At 40.4% G+C, this 21,395-nt stretch overlaps 2 protein-coding genes across 2 annotated transcripts in view; one reads left to right on the forward strand and one right to left on the reverse strand.

The window, feature by feature from the left end:
* The window catches only part of TG (thyroglobulin), a gene marked incomplete at both ends in the record, with an annotated part of 148,988 nt that overhangs the window by 83,862 nt on the left and 43,731 nt on the right, over window positions 1–21,395 (forward strand). The window lies entirely within an intron of this gene.
* On the reverse strand, window positions 4,310–20,204 carry SLA (Src like adaptor; the record flags this gene model as incomplete). Its single annotated transcript, XM_082285916.1, has 7 exons — window positions 4,310–4,627; window positions 5,558–5,690; window positions 7,558–7,689; window positions 9,208–9,311; window positions 10,635–10,721; window positions 14,031–14,130; window positions 20,144–20,204. 7 exons carry the CDS (start codon window positions 20,202–20,204, stop codon window positions 4,408–4,410), a joined length of 837 nt encoding a protein of 278 aa, XP_082142042.1. The 3' UTR covers window positions 4,310–4,407.

Here is a 21,395-nt window from a genome sequence, read left to right on the forward strand (position 1 = left end):
TTTATCAGATCTTATGACAGATTTCATTTAAAAGAAAAACCAAGTTTCAGAGAGTAAAAATCGGTTTACAGATGGGGTTGTTTCCTGTCAGCTTAGCCCATTTTCTCAGTCACTCCAAGCGATCCATATTCTTACAGCCTTTCCTGTGTTGAATCTCAGGACTCTGAGACCAGTTTTGTCAGCATCAGTATTGCCATTTATCTTCACAGCCACAGATAAGCTCAGTGTGCTCTGAAATGAGGCTTAATCACCAGAGGAAGTTTATACATCCAGCAGAAATGGTACTTGGACAAAATGATCTCTGCTAGCAGTGTTGCCTTGGAACAGTGAGCAGTGGGATAGAATTCTTGGTTCAGGAAGCTGAGGGCCCAATTAAATAAAATCTTGCCTTGAAAGTAATGACATCTTAATTCAATACCTAATTTTTCTTCACTGTGCCCTTGCTTCAGGAAACATAACTTGCCTTTTGCATCCCCATGGCTCAATAAGTTTATTTTAATTGCATCACTCTAGTGGGGATGGCAATGGAAGTTTTTGAAAATTGCTGCTCATTAATTGGGTTTTTTGTGTAATTCTCAGATAATTCCTCACACAGTTCCTAGATTTTTAGTCAGCTCTTGGAATAGAATTTAATTTTCTAGAAGACCCAGAGTCCTTTTCTCTCCGTTTCATCCTACTTTGAAGTCACAAACCCTTTACTGACGTAGCTGAGGATGGGGCCTTGACACAGTGTAATTTAACAGCTGAGCCACTTATGGAAGAGACATGCAAGGACCTCTTTTCTTATTGTTGCTTCTGGAGAGTAATTCCACATTATATCTTTTCTTTCATAAAAAAAAGTTTAAACTCATTCTTTCTCCTACAGCAGAACACTGAATAATGGAAGATCATGGCAAGTGCAATGAGCAGACAGGTGCACCAGTTCTTCCCACTTTTCTAGTGTTTATAACAGTTTTCTTCCTGGGACTGTGGAGACCACTGTGTTGGCAAAAGCAGCATCTCCACTGAGTTCAGAGTAATGTTAATTTCAGATTTCAGAGTAGTGTTAATTATTTATCCTGACAGCCTCACAGTGGATTTAGTTTTCTCGTGAAATACACTGACAAAATAAAAAGTAGGCAACAATAGTAGTAGCTTGTAGCTTAAAAGTATACTTGATCTCTCTTTTTTTTTTTTAAGTGGTGCCAGAGTTGGTTTTTCACTTACAGCTCCTGTAAAGGGACGTGTCTTGCTTTTGTTCCAAGACACCAACATCATTCAGTCCTTTTAATTTTACTGTAAAAAAGGAGGGGCACACAGACTAAGAATAATGAAACCGAGAATATATACCAGATACAGCTTTCCTGAAGGAAGCAATACAGCTCTTCTGCAAAAGTCAGCTTTGTGCTCCTTGTTTCTGTCTTTGTTATGCATGATAAAACCATGGTGTTCTGAGCATGCAGAGAGGTGTGGTGTATGAAACTTTCTTTACTGGAAAATGTGCAACTGAAACAGCAAAATGCTTTTGAGTTTCTTATGTCTGCCCTATAATAGCTTTTGTTTGGAACAAATCTGAAAACAGATTGTACAAATCAGTGCAAAGCTATAATCGGGACTTTTTTAGAATTAATTTCATTTTTCAGTAATATGATCAGACATAAGTAGTATCAGTGATTATGGTCTTGTTTTAAATGATTTAAGAGTATTAGCCTGGCATTTGACTTCATCTTTTTGATTAATTGATTTCTTTAGCAGTGCAGTTTTGATGTAGATGACTGGATCAATGGCATGGATTGCAGAGCCCTTCCTGTGTTAGGCATCCTCTCCTGGCATTCCTGGTGGGTGTCAAGGGCAGCTCCCAGCCTTCTTCCACCCAGTGCAAAGGAAGACACCAGGTCCCTCCTGGCCATGGAAGCAGATCAGACAATAGTGGAAAGAGAAGGTTTATTTCCCTTCTGAAACTACTGCAGTCAGGTGCAGGGCTGTCTGACATGGACCCTAAATGTCCCTGACCCTGGTAATTAGCTATTCTTTCGATCCCCTTTCTTCCCTCTTTTCCCATCTCCTTTTTTCCCTCCTTTACCAGTCTCATTCCCTCTCAAACAAACCAACCACCTCTCTTGGTTACTTTTCTTCATGATCCCAGTTTTGCTACATCCCTACCCAAATTTTGTATTTCTGACACCATTTCATGTAGATAGTGTCAGATTTGTATAAAATCACCTTGGGACTGTCATCCCTTGAAAGTTCATGTTTCCCAAAAGGTTCCCAATATAGTCTTTCAGTTAATTGTAAAAATGGCCAGACCTCTCAGAATTTCCCCATAACCATCTGTGAAATCCAGCCATCCCTATGGCACATTTAATTAGTTTTTGTTACTTTCTCATGTAATTACTGTGAGGGTGACAGAGTGTCTGCACAGGTCACCCAGGGAGGTTGTGGAGTCTCCATCCCTGGAGATAATCCAAAGCCATCTGGACATGATGCTGGGCAAATGGCTCAAGGTGGCCCTGCTGGAACAGGGCAGGTTGGACCAGAGGATGCCTGCGGGTCCTTTCCAAGCTGAACTGCTGATTGTTGAACCTGTCAACATCAGAACATGCCTTATCCCCTTCTCACAGAGTGTGTCCAAGTGCTGCCAATTGTGTGGGCTCGGGGATTCTTTGTCACCTTCCATCAGAGATACCTTCTGGCGCTGGTATTGCAAGGCTGGGTGCTTGTACCAGTTGCATGCTAGGTTTTCCATTTTCTAAAAGCAACACAAAGCAACTACTGAATATTATTTTAATGAATAAATACAAATCATGACTTAGAAATCTGTAATGCTCCCCATATACATTTCATGGTTAAAATGCAGTCACTGTAATGTATGAATAATCAGTAACAGTAATTAGATTATACGAATGCCTAGAGTTCCTGAGTTTCTTTTGCTTTTGGAGGTTCAATGTTTACTGGCCAAATTATACTCACCCTTTAAGTTCTGAAATATGTTTAAATAAGCCGTGAAATATTTTGATCTCTGAACCTTTCTTGCTAGTGCAAATGACCTGATTGATACAAGAACTAAAGAGCAGGTAGATTTTTCCTAAGAGGTGTTTACAGGTGAAATACATTTTCATATAATCTCTCCAATTCTCTATTTCTCCAAGCCTTCATTATCCAAATCTGTGCAAAAAGGTACAAGAGACTATTGGATTGAAACCAACTCAGCTCGAGAACATAGGTTGCAGCAGACATGAGTGATTGTTCAGTTTAGAAAGCAGTCACAAGGCAGGTTCAAAGGAACATGCTACCTGCTCTTTTATCACTTAGAAAAGGGTACACACCTGTAAAAAAAATAAATGAAATTTCAGAAAACCCTCAAATCCTTAAGTGATTTGATGGAAAGTGTAGTTACTATTTGACATAACTCTCTTCAGACAAGAAATTAGGAAAAATCTCTAACATCCACTGTTACTGATTTTTATCTTAGTTTAATTATTTAAAAAGCTGCTATTAATATAAATATTATACATAAATATGTGGCTGACTTTAGAATTCAAAGTTAAAATATCTTCCTGTACACATAAAAGGTCACACCTTTGCAAGCCAACCTTTGCCGTTAGACACAATATTATCACATTTTACTTTTCACTTAAACACCCCTTTTTTCTCTGTTTTATCTGCTTTACTATGAGCAGCTGAGTTACATTGTTTGGATATGCCTGAACCCCCACTCAGGGATAAGCAGGAACTGCATTTCTCAGTGAATTAAACCTGTTCTTCATTTCATTACTATTTTATGACACTGCAGGCCATTGCCAGCAGATTAATTAAATGCTACTTGTAAAGTCTGTGACTTTAATTTTTTCTCCTAAAAGGTAAGTATGGAGTCACTATAATCAGGTGTTTCTTGAATGCCAGATGTTAGATACTTTCTTGGGGTTATTGATGTCTTTCTGACCCATTCTCAATGGCAATGCATAAGTCTATCTTGAGAAGAAAAAGGCTTCTTTTTTCAGTGTAGATAGGTTCTGTAAAGAAGGTTTTCAGCCTTATGGAGAATACCAGAGTAAGACTTAATTTAAGTTCTTGAGCTGTAGTTTGTCGTTCCCTGTGCAGTCACCTTTGTACAATGCTGGGCATTGTCCCTGCTGAAGAGTCACCTTCACCACTTGGCTTTTGACTGAGAGTCTCTCTCAGTTTATCCTGCTTGTGAGCCATTTCTGGTGCACTGGAAACATTCCCAGCATATGCCATGGCTGAGATAGCACCCTTGAGCAGGCCTCTGGTTAACAGTCAGAAGAGGAAATGCAGAAGCACTGCAGGATTTGGTCATCAGCTGGGCTGATTGTATTTCTCAGCTGTCAAAGGACTTCAGAGCCACAGGATGCTCTGGTTTCTCTTCCAATTTGTCAGTTTTTTGGTTTTTTCCTGTTTGTCTTATAGTTAGTCTTCATAGTATGAAGGTGGCAAGTGAAGGGCACTCTTACGTTTGTTCCCTGTGTATATGAGAGACTGGGATTTCTTCTTTCTGGCACTTGCAAAAGAAGCGTTGTCATCCTCTGTCAGGGAGAGGTAGGAAGCAATGCTTTCTCTCAGGCCATAACTGAGACAAGAGTCATCCATTGCTGCCAGGGTGCTTTTGGCATCTTCAGTCACCTCCAGCCTTTAAAATAACAAAATTTCGTTACCATTGGACTGAACCTCTTGGGATAATAGTAACAGTTGTTAAACGTAATAATGTTATTTTTGTTGTATAAAAATATTCCTGCCTCATAAATCACTGAGCATTTCTGTCACCTAGCATTTCTCAAAAAACTGTACAACAGTTATATCTAAATATTTTTTGGCACTTGGAAAGGAAGTATCATCTATATTCTCTTCTTAATCTGTAGGAAAAATTACCTCAATACTGCACAAAATTTTCTTGCCTTCGTAAGCACATGAATGTTTTGTGAAGGAAGAGTAGTAGAGGGAAATATACACTTCAAAAGTAAAAGGTGCTTTTGTTTCTGAGGGTGGTTGTTTCCCCAGCTTCTGAAACCTGACCTACTTTCTCTTGTGGCAGTTGTGATATTAGAAAACTCATTAATTGGGCTGTGTGTTAAGAGAGACACAACAGGAAAGGTTTATTCTGGGATGATGTGTTCATTGCACCTGTGCTGCTTCCCGGTGTGTGAACAAGGGGGAGCCACTTCTGCCTGCCAGGGCCCACCTGTGAGCCACTGCACATCGGTGGGGATGGGTCAGCAGTGGTGGATGGTGGATGTCAGTGGGCTTTGTGACCTGGCTCTCACACCTGCCTCTTGGTGAAAGGACTCAGGAGTCCCAAAGGGAATGAATGCATGGATAGCTGGATAGGAGAAATGACTGAATGCTAACTGTACTTTCTTTAAAAGTTAAACCAAGATTATCAGTTAGAGAGCTGGGCATTCGGTTTTCATGGGTTAGCTTGATGTCAGAAGATTGTCCAAGCTTTAAAACTGCTTTCAGGAGAAGGAAATAAATAGCTATGTCTTCTGTGTTGCAAGTACAAGTATATACAAGGCTGGGAAACACCCCTGTTGTTTCTGGCAGCCTGTGTTGTATGTGGTACCTGTGAATGTTTCTCCAGTTGAAATTTTTATTCCGCATCACCACAGGAGGAACTGGATTTGTCACAGTGTTGTTGTTAGTGCACTGGGTAAGACAAGGTGTTGTAAGGACACAGCAGAGACCATCAGCAACTTCTGAACAGGGAAATGAATACACAGAGAGTTAATACTTGCATGCTCAAATAAACAGTTTCGGACTCAGCAGTAGCAGTCAAAAAATTGTCTGTTCTCAGCAAGGACACAGTAACACAGGCTTAATTTTTTCCTTTCCTCATATGCTTGCTTTTTAGTTTACTGTTAAGATATTTCATGCAGTACAAGTGAGCAACTGAGATACAGAAAGACAAAGTGACTTGCTCAAAGACTAGAAGGAAGTTTGTGATGGAGCAGAAACTTAAACCTAGTTTTTCTGAGCCCTCAGTGAGTTCTGCTTTTGCCTCTTACTGTCTCAGCCACGAGTGCAAGAAAGATCAGATTGGATTGTGTGTGCACCTATTCTTCTGTAGAACATGACTGTGGAATGAATTGAGGTTCACGTGTTACTTTCATCAATGTTTCTGCTCTCTACACTCTTCTTGCTCCACTAGGAGCATCACAGATTTTCTTCTAGCCAAGAAGAGAACATCATGGCTGAGTGCTGGTGTTCTACATCTCTGAGCCTTATTTTGGGGTTAGATTCTGTATCATCTCATGGTAGGGGAAGGAGGAGAGCTAAATCTAACTAGGTCTCCTCTTACACCTATAACTCAAGTAAAAATGTTAATGGTTACAAGTTTTGGATTCTGCCCCACTGCCGATTTTAGGCTTCAACTGTTTGCTTTTTTCTAAATGGTAAAATATGTCAACTAGTTAACATGTAAATACATATATGTATCTCCTGTCCAAATTCTTACTCCTCTCTTTATATCATTGGGCTTGAAAGTTTCATTTGCTTCTTTTGAATGTGAATATGACTTTTCTCCTCATTTTATCAGTGTACTCTTTGGCCAGCACACTTTTTGTTTTATCTATTAAATACTCAGGTGTAGTAACGTCACACTTTTAAAATTACACAGCACCCATTGCTTGTTAAAGAACAGAACCTATTGTTCTCTTGTAACTTTTAGGCAATTCATGTTTTGCAATTTCCTTCCTCATTTTGGAATGTTCTCATTATGATGCATGGTAACTGCAGCCACTTAATTGTGTCGTTTGTCAAGTTACCTCTCTGACACAGGTTAAATTGCCATAAATCTGGAAAACTGTCATTGAAAAAGGTGTCATCCACTGGACTGATATTAGTAACAGTGACAGCTGAGTCTACAATTGAGCTAACAGCATGAACCCCTTGATGTAAGTTTTGCTGATAAATTCCAGCCATATGCTACTTCTCAGAAGCTTAAAACATTTCTGAAAATTTTCTGCTGAAGATAAGGTTGTGTGCTCTAGTGGTCCTTAAGAGAAATGTGCATAGAGAACCTGGTGTTGCATGCCCTGGTGCTATCTGCCTGTCTATATGGCAAATAAGTGAATGGCAGACATGTTCATGTTGGCAAATAGAGTCTGGAACCCAGAATTATGGGTTCATGGCATCTGTACAGCTGAACATTTTTATATGCTCACACTTTGACTTTAGCTGTGCTCTGAGAGGGGCTGGGCATCCCTGACCTGTGCTGACCTCCAAACTGCAATTGGAAGTTCTCTAGGGAAGTGCCAGACCCTGGTGTTTGGCCCAAATAGTGTTATTGGCATGGCCATATAATATCCTGTACCAATACAGGTAGAGCCTATTTGGCTTTATTTAGCTGAGTTCTTGTATTGATTTCAGTTATTCTGTTAAGGGCAGCATATTTTTACTTAGGATGAAAAATAAAGTTAAAGGTATATACCAAAACTTTCCATTGCTTGTTCTGTGGCAGTATTTGCAAGTCTTGGACATAGACAAAACTTCTTGTTCTGGACCTTTGATAGATAGTTTTACAGTTGCCAGTGGAAAATATGTTTTTTCTGCACTTGTTTTTACCTGAGTAGTGGTTGACAAGGTCTTCAAGGCACTGGAAGGTTTGCCGTGGAGAGATGTAATACCAGTTATTCGGAAGGCGGAAGATCCTGTAATGTTTCACTTGCCTGTGCCTCACTGACAAGGAATATAACCCTGGAGAGAGAGAACTAATTACACCAAAGTAGGGCTGCAATTCTGGTTGGGGATCTGTAGCAGAATAGAGTATCTGTAAGATGTGGTGCCATTACCCAAAACATCTCAGAAAGAGCTGAAAAAACCTGAGTGGCCATCCTAATTCATACTTATATAGTATACTTTATATATATAGATAAGTATAATAAAGGGTATAACATGGCCTGAGATTTTGGGTGAATTTAAATTTCTGGTGTGCTTTTCCTTTATTTTTGCTGGTATGGGACCTTTTGAAATGGCATAAAGGAAATAGGCCTTTACAGAAGTTGTTTGCCTTCCACTGAATAGGGAGCTCAGACTCACAGGCTGGTATTCTGATTTAGTCAGCTTCGAATAATGCAGTAGCTGAGACCTGCTAATGCAGATCTGCCAGGAAATGGCCATTTGGATTTTTCTGTTTCTTTGTTTAGAACAGTTTTGCAGCATTTATTGGCAAGGACTGAATGCTAATCTTAAATTTCTTTGAATTTAGTATAGATATTAAGAAACTATTGGCCTCTGGTATGCAAGACATCAGAATAGATGATGTATTATTCCCTTTCATCTGTAGTATTATGGTATTAGGGTGTGTTCTGGTGCATCAGAAAAGGAAGACAGCACATTGTGCATGGGAGATTTGTTCAGCCTGGAGAAGAGGAGACTAAGGGGAGACTTCATAGATGTATTCGTGAGGGGGAAGTGGAGGGGCAGGCACTGATCTCTTGTCTCTGGTAACCCGTGGCAGGACCCGAGAATGGCTGGGAGTTGTGTCATGGGAGGTTTAGGTTGGATATCAGGAAAAGGTTCTTCATCCAGAGGGTAGTTGGGCACTGGAACAGGCTCCCCAGGGAGGTGGTCACAGCACCAAGCCAGACAGAGTTCAAGAAGTGTTTGGACAATGCTCTCAGGCACAGGGTGGAATCCTTGGGGTGGTCCAGGGCCAGGAGTTGGACTTAGTGATCCCTGTGGGTCCCTTACAACTCAGGATATTCTAAGATTCTGTTTCTATGTCCCCATTGAAGAAAACGAAAGTATAACATTGGTACAGTATAATTCCCATGTAGCAAAAGAAAGAAAATAAAATTGAAGGCCTGTCATTTTTTAAAAGTAAATAAAAGACTCTCCCTGTTTTTATAGGAAACACACTTATCAGCCACCCCCACTACTAGGTGTGTGTTTTCCAACTTCTTGAATCAATCTTTTGTGGACCAAGGCAAAGCTGTGACTTTTCCTCCATTGAAAATCCCACTGCCTCATGAGGTTTGCATGCGACCAAAGTAAATAATAGTGTTTAAACAACTGTGTCTTGTTTGTGCTGATGCCTGTGGAACTTTCCATGGCCATCAATAACCCTGTTTCTAGTAGGTGACTGGTGAAGGCTGGCACACTGTACTGGGTGCCTTCACCTTCCCATTATATACGCTTTCTGGCTTTGGACTGAGCCATATGAAAACTGTAAATGCCTGAGGTCAAGAGGGAAAGAAATCTGTATTGTCTCACCTTTCCTAGTTTCACTCTCTCTGATCATGAAGGATCCAACCTTGGTGTTGGGTAGCTGTAGAAGTTCCTCTGCTTTTTCTCTTCCCAGCCCTTCAAATAACCAGCTGTGAAGCAGGAAAAAACAAATTCTGAAATTTGGACACCAGTGAAACAGAGACCAGCATGTGGCTGTGAAAGTGCTACATTAGCCAGGAAAAGTGACTGCAAAAATAACATTGTGGCTTTCTATAGTTATTCTCTCAACTATGTTCAGGCATATTTCTCCAGTTTATGGAGAAAATTTTGCTAGTTTTGGGTTCCATTAACCTTTGTGAGGTTAAGAGAAGAGTCATAAGGTTTGGACTTGTTAGGGAAAACAAAACTTTCTGAGCTGCTTTGATCTGAGTTGCTGGGGGCAGATCCATGTGGTATATTGACGACATCTGTGGCATTAGTTAAATCTCTCTTTTTCATTTAAACCACTTTTGTTAACCCCAAATTGTATCATGAATGAACCCCAAATAAGTCTCAATTATTTTGCTTCATCTAGAGAACAGTCCAACCATTTAAGTTAATGGGCTTTGTGGATAAGGGAAAGTGGAATTAGTCCTACAAATTTTCACCATAGCTTGGTGCACTGCTGTGTTTTGCCACAGCCAGTGTCTGACCATGGAACTGGGCTTGCTCAGCTGGTCTACAGCTACTGGCATTTTATTTTAAAGTTGTTTTGATGTCTTTGACCCAGTCTCCTGTCACTGAAGCTTCAGAAAGTAGCTTCCATTCCCTCACATCTCTGCCCTGCCTTTGGGAAAGCATCTCTTTTTCAGGAGGATGTAAAAGCATGTTAAAATTTAAGCACTTGCATAGTTCACAGTGACATTCACAGTTCATATCCTTAAAATTAAACAGGTATTAAAACATTTGCCAGAAAACTTTTAAGTGTGTGCTTTAATGTTTTTTTTTCCCTGAGTGGTGTCTATGGCAACAAGAAATGTCTGAAATTTCCTTAGTTCTTCCAGTGAGAAAGTTTACATTCTTGAATGACTTATTAGTGTTTCTATTTGTTCATTTTGGCCTGTTTTTCATGAACAAACCTAGCTTAAATTTTACTCCTTGTAAACATTAAAAACCCATTCTAAATAGGCTCTCTTCATCAATGTCTTAAAGATCAGTCCATGCAACAGAAGTATATTAAATATCTTATATGCCATTTGAGGTGGTTTTAGCTCTTTCCAGCTTTTAAAAGAAGGATTTTCCTTTCCATTAATCTAAATTTATATGTGGATTTGATGTTCTCAGTTTTCAAAAGAGCTATTTTAGACTGTCAATAAATAAAATTTCTGTCTGTCAAGTCACTATTGTCATTGTTTGGATTACAACTCTGAGTAATCAGAGGAGAATATGTAAAAATGTGGTGTTGAAAGGCTGTGGGAAATGCATTTACTTACCCATGATAAACCTTTGCTACATATTTTCCTGGAATATAATTTTCTCGACCCGTTGTAAGGGAATGGACTCTCCACCAGCCTCCTTCACTGTGTGAAAACATGAGAAGGGTATTTTCAGATGTATTTTCAGAGTTTGTCATCATTTTGGAAATTAGAGAAGACATTCAGTTTAGCCTGCAGTCTTCTGTGTGTGCTCCTGAAACTATGTATTCAGAAAGGAACCCAGTTTGGTTTCATTTAGAGTAGTTCCATTTCTAAACCTACTTGAGAATAAATTTGGACACAAAAATAAGCTACATTTGTTCCATTTAAATTACGTAAGTAATAAAATATTTTTCTGTAGTTGAAAGAAGAACTCAGTGGTTAAACCATGCTGTGCTCTGCCTTCCCACAGCTAGACTTGTACTGGTGTCCAAGATACTCGGTTTACAGCTGAGTGTGTTGTGTCTGGACAGCCATGTGAAACCAGGGTAGAGGTTCCTGGGAAATGGAGCCTGTCTGCTTGGGAACAGGCTTTCAGTCCAACAGAACCTCGTTCGTGGTTTACTCTTTTCCTTGTCTTCCATGAGTTGCAGACCAGACTCCAATAAAAAAAGACCTTGTAGCTGAAGCTGCAGACATATGTATTTTCTCTAGTATATCTTAGGTTATTGCTGTGATTCTGAATGCTGCCTTTGGCTCTTGAATCCCTTCAGAAATACAGGGTACCAAGAATTTTCACAGGGATGTGTAGAGCTTTAGTCATAGTGCAAGGATGCTGATGACTGATGGCTTCTCTCCACCTTCCCTTTAAGAGTTTGAGTCCAAATAATAGTGTCTTGTATTTGAATGCTGGTTTTGTGGATGTTCATATAAATGCTCCCAAAATAATGTCCATACTGCAGACTGCAGAGTCTCAGTGTGTGTCAAAACAGCTGAGTTGAAATCACTCAGGTTAGATGTCATAACTGCTGAAACCATTGTCCAGAATGTCTGTGCTGAGGGAAAAAGGGAACTATCTAATGGTTGGAGCTGGAAATTTCAGGATACCTCAAAAGTTTTGGGTTTGGTTTTCCACCTAAAGTGAATTTATCTATAAGAGCTTTAGGTTATTTTGGTCTTTTTTACCCCCAGGACTCTCCTTGACAGAACCAGAATTGCAATAGGAAAAAACTGGAGAGACTCATCATCTCTCTCCCTCCAAACTTTATTACTAAACCTGAAAGATCCCTATGATGATTAAAAATCCCAAAGCATCACATCTCTCCTGGGGCAGGAACTACAGAAATTATGTAGATTGGGGCAAATCTTGGAGGACATTTGGTTTGACTACTGGCAACCAAATGCCGTTGTTCATCTGGTAATGAAAGCTGCCTGACCAGTGTGGGGACTGAGAAGCTGTGCCAGTGGTGCTTATCTAATTCTGTCAACCCAGAGCAGTCACAAATGTCTCCTCAGAATGTGAGGAGTTGCATTTCCTGTGGAATTTCCATATGTCCTGTTCCTGGCAGGGCTGGTGGGGCTGATTACCACTACACATCATTACTTTGGTAGAAGGCTGAAAAGTTGCTGTTGTAGGATCAGTAGGTGCTGCCTGCTTATGCTGACTCTTCTGTGGTGACTCCTCATCACCTGTGTTCTGGTCATGCCATGCTACTCTTCTTTTTTACTGTATTTTACTTTAAATGATTTGGGAAAAAGAATTACAGCTTATGAACAGGAAGAGGCTGTAGGCAAACAATTCTTACTGGCATCAGCATGTGCCCCAGTAGGGGAGAACAGGTCCTTCATTAGGACAGTGGTTTGCACAGAGCTTTGGACTGTCATGTCTTCTGTGAACAAGTTCATGATTCAAAACAGGAAGAGGAAAGTTCCCATCAAGGCTTTCTTTGGCTCTTATTTATCCATCAGGAGAAGTCCTTGATCACTGCACAACAAACACATCAAAAACTTCTGCTGCAAGAGCCTGCTCTTCTGGAAGTTGTTCCTGCAGTAGATTGTACTTTGCAGCATGTGTATGCACATGATGTGCCACACATATAATTCCCATTGATATGGGCAAAGGCAGTCATGTGGTGGTGTGAGGGCCTGTAGCTGATGAAAGCTGAGAGTGAGGCTTTAAGCCGGAATTTCCAAGTTAAAGCAGTTGTTGTACCATGTCACGTATGTTCTGCAAACTGCAGCAAGGTTTATACCAGAAGCTACCAGAGAATAATTCCCCTGGTTTAGAGAAGCTCTCCATCAGCAGAAAATTTATCTGGTGGTATTGTCTGAGCCTTGGGACTTTTAGGTTCAGGAAGGCAGGGAAAGCACTGTGTCAGCAGAACAAAAGTGCAGCCATTCTGGGTCAGACCAAAGGTCCACATAGGCCTGTGTCTTGTGACTGACAAAGGCCACTGCAGGTCATGGTGGCCTGGAGAAGAGTCTGAGAGTTCATCAGTCATCTGTGATGATTCTCTTGAGTACCTCTCTCCTCCAGCCATTTGACTCTCTGGTTGAGAGTTTTTTTAAGTAAGTTTCGAAGTCCTCCGAGGATTTCTCTACTGTTAATGTGTCTGGTCTCCCGTTGAATCCGTCTGCTCCACCAGCTGTAAAAATGAAGTCTTTCATTTCATTTTGAGCAGTGCAAATAGTGGCTGTGGGGCCAAGTAACTTCCAAGAGGTCACTGTGTGCTGATACAAGTTGTGCATAGAAGAACATCAGAGCTGCTGGCTTCCATTTTTCAGGAAGTGCTCTCATTCCTGTGTCTGGCAATATTTGTACTATGCTTAATGTCAGTCTGAACTACTGCTCTTAAGCCTACTTCCCTCTGGGGTTCTTAAACTTTTTGACTGGAACTGGCTGAGAAATTGCTGACTTCTTTTTTTCCCCATTAAGAAAATGCAGAATCGATTGAAAAATAGAAAAAGAAGAACAAAACCACCACTTTTTAAAAAATTTTTTGTTAGATTTGCCTTAAAGCAAGATGAAATTGTAAGACTTAATCATAATGGAGTTGTTAGATTAAAAAGGGTGAGAGAGAAAACGACGGACACTCTTGACATAAAGAAATTCAGAATGATTTTTCTTTTCTATGCGATTCAACCTATTTTGGCTCTTACTCTGTTTTCCACTAGCATTTAGAAAATACTTTCTCATAATCATTTTTCAAAGCAGAATTCTGTTCTTAGTCTTATTTTAGAATAGAGTCTGAATACAACTTGAGAAACCTTAGAGAAATCTAAGGATCAACGAACAATCTGTAATCCCAAATCCTTAAGCTACATGGAAATTTACCTTATGGCTAAGCATCCTTCCTTGAAAATTCTGAACTCAGTTCATTCTGCTGAACTGCATCCAGTTTGGGCCAGGTGCAGAAAACACAGCTTTGTTTAATTGTAATAAAACCTAATTTAAAAATAAATTGATCGACTTACTCTGATAGCACACGTAGTTTTTCCCCTACATGAAATATAGGTTGGCTTATGTCTGCTGAAGGATAGTCATAGAGAACAGCAAGGAAGTCACTCTCCTGACCTGTGAAAAAAGAAAGAAAATGTCACTTAAAACAAAGGTAGAGTTCTGAAACAGAAATGGATTTTTCCTTAAGTATGATAGATTTTATGTAGTAGGTCAAATGGGAACAAAAAATCTCTGAAATGTCACCTAATTAACATAAAGAGCTAAAGATGAACCTATAAATGTGTAAGAGGAATGTGAAGATACTAGAAATGAAAAAAGTCATGTGGTTAATTCTAAGCAACTAAATTTAGACACCTTTTTCTAGTAATTACAATATTTAAAGGACATATTCAGTTTGAAAGTGAAAAATTAGTAAGTATTTATAGTATTAGGAAGTAACCCAGTCTGATTAATGCCACTGTCTCTAATTGCCTCCAGTTACAGTTTTGTTGCATTATATTTAAGAAAACGAAGATGCATGTTGAATTGTTCCATCCATTGTTTAACACCACTGATACTTTTCAAAGGTGTGAAATTAGTTTAGATCAAGGTCAATGAGAGCGTGGCCATCATTGCCCATTTCCATTACTTTTAAAGGAGCTTGATGAACATCCACTGCACTTTGTTCTCACCCTTTTGTGGCAACTAGTGGTAGCTCAAGATGGCCTGAGCTTCAGTGAAAGTAAAGAGGCACATGGGTGTTTAAGATTAAAGCATAGTATGATGGCAATTTGCAGAGCTGAGATCAGCAAAGAGATCAGCAGAGAGGATCTTTTACATCCGCAGGGATGACTCTGGGTCTTGCAGCCCTGCGTAGGAGACGTGCTGGGTCTCCTCGTTTTCTGCAGCTGAGAAAACGAGGCACTTTACACAAGACTGGGACTATCAAACATAAAATGCTCCTCATCCTGCTGGAATCTGTGGTGCCCAGTAAATGCTGACAGCTGGGAGATACAGAAATGTGTCATGCTGGGTGTTTTGAGCTCTTTGGCAGAAGTCCTGGCAAGAGGGGTTGTGCGATACACCGCCTGCGTTTCTCCTGGAAGCAGTTCCTTCCCTCTGCACATTGCTCTACCCTCCACCAGCTCAAAGGGAGACAAAGCTTCCCTCTGCCTCCACCAGGATCAGTGCCCTGATCCTTTGGAACATCATCTAGCAGTACATTTGCAGGGGTGGTGTGATCTCCATACTTCCCTCTCTGTGCAGCCCAACATGTGAAAAAATGGGTGTGAATTCAGAGTAGGAGAGATAGAAATTAGAGAGACAGACATATCTCTCTGTAGATAACTGTATCTTGTTATTTTTTTCTCATTTAATATAGATTTCTTGCCAACTTCTCTTTAAGAAAAACAGCTTTCTAGGGAAACCTAGGCGCAACATCCTGAACGAATGCTGAAACTGGCTCTGTGTTTTCAGCCTATGTGTCTCAGGGCCTTAGAAACAACTCACAGTGAAAACAATAAAAGGCTGAAGGAATGCAGAAAAGAATCATAACAGGTCGCCCAGAGACACTGTGTATGCACCATCCCTGGAAGTGTTCAAGGCCAGGTTGGATGGGGCCTGAACAACTTGATCTAGTGGACGGCATCCCTGCCCTTGGCAGTGAGAATGGAATTAGATGATCTTCAAGATCCCTTCCAACCCAAACCATTCTATGATTATTTTGAGAGTGTGTTTAGTATTAGTATTGTCATGGTTTTCTTAGTTGCTCAGTGTCACCAAATTATACAGGACTAGTCCAGTACAGCCAATCACTGTGATTTGTCTAATACAACTTACTATACACTTAGTTCAACCCTGCTGAAAAAATTCTGTGTTAAGCCTTTGATGGCTTCCTTGTTCTGCACAGAAAATCTAGTGGCACCTTCCTGTCTATGAAACTAATTAGTACCTCAGGCTAACAAGACATAAACATTGACTCTGAGTCTTTTTTTGAAAAAGCAAAATCATTACCCAGGGCTACTACAAGAAATAGAAGCCAGAAGGTGCATTTTAAAAATAGCAAAAGGAGGATAAAGTGTCATCACTTAATTTCTCATTGCAGGTTGTAATACAACATGTAACACTGCATGGGATATAACTTTTTTTGGCTTAAGGACAATGTCTTTAGCAATGCTTTTTTTATTTATGCTGTTTATTTATAAATATTCTGCTTCCATAAGCAAAGAGTAGAAGACAAGTGCTTTTCTGCTCTCATTCCTTGTTTACTGGTTATTTGCATTTCATTACACACTGTGGGGTACATGACTTTTTTTCTACTCTAGCAAGACCTGTGTTACTTTGCTTACACTTTCATATTTATATTAATTTTTGTTTCAATTTTGCATGCCAATTTGTAGTTCTGAAAAGGAAGGAATTTATCAGAGTTCTATCTTCCACATGCATGCAAATGTTACCTCTTAAACTGCATACAGTTATATAAAAGTATATATGAAAGGAAAGGAGAGAACCCCCTCCTTCTTCACTTCATTTTGATTGGTATTTAAGTCAAACCTCACTGGGTTTTTTGGTCATGCAAAATACCCCATCACACCCTACAACATTTCACAGAACCTGTACTAGCTCCTTACAAACACAAAAGCCTGGAAACAGGAACTAAACAAATTACACTCTTTCTCCACACCTAATTTTCACAGTGATCTAATACATTTGATCTCATGAGCTCCCCACACTTTCAAGATGTAACAGTAAAAAAGATTTGCCTGAGTTTATCTAACACAAGCTCTCCTCCGCAGTGCAAATGTAGGTTACGTCTGAAATGGAACAACTTAAAAGTTACAGTGGAAAGAGCAAAGCACAATCATTTCCACTGAATCAGGTGTTAATTGTGGGTGGTTTTTTTAGGAGTAGGAAATGAATGTGAAATACATGCTAATTCTAGATGTCTTCACACCTGCATGTCTTGCAAAGTGTGAGACTGAATATTGTATCCTTCAACTTATTCATTGGGAATGGACTGTGAAGCATTATTAGAGAGTAAGAAGAGCATAGGCAGAGCATCCAGATCCAGCTCATCGCCCTCAAAAATCTGATGTGCACTGATGTGGTCCATGTTCAGAGTGGGAATGAGCTGTTTGGAGTTCAGCTCCATGCATCATCCAGCTTTACTGTCCAGCAGAAATATTATGATTTATGGCATGGTGTGCACCAGAGGGGGTGAAGGAGGGCACTCGTGCATCTAGGAGTCTGTTTGTGCAGCACCACAAGGTGTGGCTGCAGAGTCACACTTTGGTACCCAAGCTAGATCTAAACCAGCCAGCTTGGGAGCTGAGAGTTATGCAGATACAGCCCAAAAGGATTAACCCTTCATTCAGGGTCCCAAAGGAGGACAGAGAGGGGCTCACAATCCTTGATGACCCCTTGCTGCTCTGTCTACTCTGTCATCAGTCCCTGGGTTGTGCCAGAGATGCCTGTACAGTGTGCTGGCAGATGGGGTGCAATCATCTTTGGGGTCCAAATGCCTCCTTGGGAAATGCAGCTTATACACTTCTCCCTTCCTCAGGACCAAGACTGGCACACTGGTGGTGAGGAAAGCACAAGCTTTTGCTTTCAGTGCAGCTTTCAAGGGACTGAAACAGGACTGATGAACATTCACTCTGCAGATCAAGTCTGCAGGCTCCAGTTATCTGTTTTCTTCCCTCTTTCTGTTGGATACTCTTTCCATTCATTCTTTCCCTTCTGTTTCAGTCCTTCATTTTATTCAGTCTGACTGAAATGAGACAGTGTCAAACCTACGTCTCCTATTAACTATTTCAACTACTGAAAGTCCATGGATTGGATCCTGCACCTCAACTAAATCAAGTCTGTTCCTGGCCTGGTGGAAATCTTCTGTGTTTTGTGATGTGATTTGGAGTTTGATCTGCTCAGGAAGGCAAACAGATACAAGCTCACTGGATTAACCCCAACACACACTTAGTACGGGGTTCATTTTAGAAATCTTTTTTCATTGGATTTGAATGACAGTACTGATGTTTGAATTCCTTTCATTTGCAACATCTAAGCCATTATGAAAGATGCTGGTCTGATCCAGACTAAGACATGGATGGATTCAAAGAGGTATGTAGGCTGATCAATCTTAGAATCATAGATTATCTTGAGTTGGAAGGGACATTTACAGGCCATCTAGTCCAACCCTCTGTAATGAGAAGCGACATGTTCAACCAGATCATGTTACTCAGAGCCCCATCCAGCCTGACCTTGAAAGTTCCTACAGATGGGACATCTATCACCAGTCTGGGCAACCTGGTCTAGTGTTGCATCATCGTCCCTGTAAAAAATTTCTTATAAGTCTTATAGACTTATATCTAGTCTAAATCTACCCTATCTTAGTTTAAAACTATTGTCCTTTGTTGTATCACAACAAACCCTGCTAAAAAGTCCATCCCAATCTTTTTTTATAAGCCCCCTTCAGGTACTGAGGACTGCAATAAGGTCTTCCTGGAGCCTTCTCTTCTCCAGGCTGAATAACCCTAACTCTCCCAACTTTTCCTCATAGGAGAGGTGTTCCATCACTCTGATCATTTTTGTGGCAAAGCCCCTGCCTTTGGATGAGTAAACATAGGTATCTGGTGCAATTTCAGCTGTAAGAGTATCTGAGATTTCCCTATGCCCTTGGCAGGTGCCACTGCAGCTACAGGAGACTTGTTCTCTCCCCCCGTGGTAGTAGGAGGTCAGGCAGGATTAACACCACAGTTAGATGTGCTAGATGTGTAGGAGAGTTCAAGTAGATTGAAACCTGAATTCCTAAATGGATATTTTCCCCTTTTAATCACTGTGCTATCAGTGTTTACTGAGTTGTCTTTTAGGGGTATGTTCTATTTCCATCACAGAAAGGGTTGCAGTTGTTTTTAGCCCTGCTAAATTCTGACTTTTAGCATGTGCAGGAGCAGTACAAACTTGGTCACAGCCATGGCATGCTCATCAGTGAGGTCCTGCTCTGAGTGAGTGCATGTCTCTGTTTTGGTGTTTATACATGGTGTTTGTGTCAGCAGTTGTTGGGAATAGCAGCATAAGGCACTCTTCTTCACGGAAAAAAAATTTAGTGATATGCTGAGCAGTATTTGGTTTCTGCTATATCAGGACCTTTAGGACTGCAAGGCTGCCCATCTCAGCTAGTTCCTTACCATACTCAGAGCAGGGCTGGGTTTCCTTGCAGCAACAATGAAACCAGACTGATTCCATATCCTTATTATTATGAGCAATCCGATCAGAAAATCTTTCATGGAAAAACCCAGAAATTTAGATTAATGCCTTCCCCATTCAAAAAAAAGACAACTAAAAAACCCCACCACAAACCCAAAGGAAAAACCCAAAATTGTTTTCTCTTCTTCACCTTCGGGGAGTGATTTATTGTAGCTCTTGTGCCAGCTGGCTGTATTAGTGCACCATGAGGGCTGAGGCTGTACTGACTCTCCACCCACTCACTCCCAGTCTGTAGCAGCAGATCACCAAATCCCTCTTTCTTTCCCCCTCCGATGGATGACCTCTACCAGGCTAGAGAGGTGGCAGGGAGGGATTTGCAACCTGATTTATGCACATGTGGATCCAGAGGGCAGATGTGCTATATTCTGTTTTGGCAGCTTGCCCTATGAAACTTGTATTCCTCTATAGCCTTTATGGATAAACCTGGTGACAGGTTGGCTCTGTGCTACTTTTAATGCAATTGTCTGACAGTGGATGGAAATGAGGTTCAGTGGAAGCATAACATCATTAAAATTTTTAACCTTAAATGAAGGAACCCCAAATTTCAAGAATAAATTTATATAAAATATCACATGCAATTATGTCAAAACACAGCATTCCTTGTTTCTGAAATAGCTTTTCAGTGCTTTCTGATTTGGAAGGAACATCTTTCAAGGAGCACCAGCAAATAATACGTTTAACATTTGGGGTTTTTAATTAAAGTGCTTCTTGGAAAATGAGCTAGAATATAGCTAAATATAAGCTCTGTCTGGTGGATGCCCTCCTTCTCCCAGGGCAGCCACGCACTTGCCTGCTCTTGTCAGGTGGGTGAAGACAGACACATGGCTGAGTCTATCATGTAGTGTGAACATCTTTTTCTCCCAAAAGGAATGAAATGAGTGCTTACCCGGTTGGCTCGGCACGTTTGTTTCCTCAGATGCTCTTGGAATTTTCACAGCATTTCCCATTGTGCTCGCTAATTCTGTCAAAGTTCTTCGGAACTAAATCAAAGCAGACATTGAAATTTAACATCACAATAACACCTGCTGTGCCAACAGATGAGAAATGACCTCGTTTGGGCGTCTCCAATTTCGCACAGTTTTGCTTTTGAGAACTCTTGTGTCAAATTCATGCGAGGGTTTTACATACTCACTAAACTCTCACCACTCTGGTGCTTTTATCAGGGGAATAGCAGAAAACCACAGCTAGCTCAGAAGAACATGATGTAGTAAAAGTTTCCATTACCAGTACCTCAGCACAATAGGAAGTAACAGCAGAGCTGTGCCCATATGGGCATCTCATATACAAAATGTATTTTCAGCATTTGGGGTTCTGAGGCTGCAAAGGATCTAATTAGACTGATGTCCCTGGTTTTCAGCACTGTGTGTATATTATGTTGGTTTACTACTGAACACAAAGAACATAGCTTGGTGGGTTTGGGCTTTTTTTTCTGATGCAGTTGTGCCCTCAGCAAATGTGGGCTTTTTTAACACCTTGCCTAAAAAAATGTTTGCTCTCAAAACAGTCCTCCTGCATAAAGCCAGCAGTGTAAGTTCCTCAGATACTTATCTTCAAAAGTTTTGGTGGTTGTACAAGAAACAGTATCAGACAATTGTGGAATTAAATACTGTGAGAGGAACAGTTGCTTCTCACAGTTTTGCTGCAGCCATCCTAATTCTCCCCGACAGAGGGCAGAGAGAAAAACATTTTGAATGTGGAAGGTGTCTCATGCTACAGGATATTTTCAGAGGCAGAGGATGACAAGCTATATCTATTTAAAAACTGTACCTTAAAGCAAAATGACACCACCAGCTGATGGGCAATTATTTTTTAAAAAATATATTCTGTCCATTGCCCTGTGAAAATGTTAACATGAACTCTAGAACTCTACTCGTGTGAGTATTCTGCATCTTGTGGCCTTTTCTAGCTTAAATATTTCAAAGATGATTACTGACTTTGGTGTGCTGCTCTTCAGTTCCACAGGCTAGCCTGATGGGGTCAGCTGGAGTGGTGTCCAACCTGAGAAGTAGAACTGCTGACATCAGCAAGACTTTATTGCTGATTGTCTTTTGGGATAAGATTGCCAGAATTTCAGTATGTTGATTAATACCATACATTTTTAATGTCTTACAGACAGTTTGGGAAGACATCCTACAGAA

Source organism: Coloeus monedula, assembly GCF_965178545.1.
Source record: "Coloeus monedula genome assembly, chromosome: 1".
NCBI lineage: Eukaryota > Metazoa > Chordata > Aves > Passeriformes > Corvidae > Coloeus > Coloeus monedula.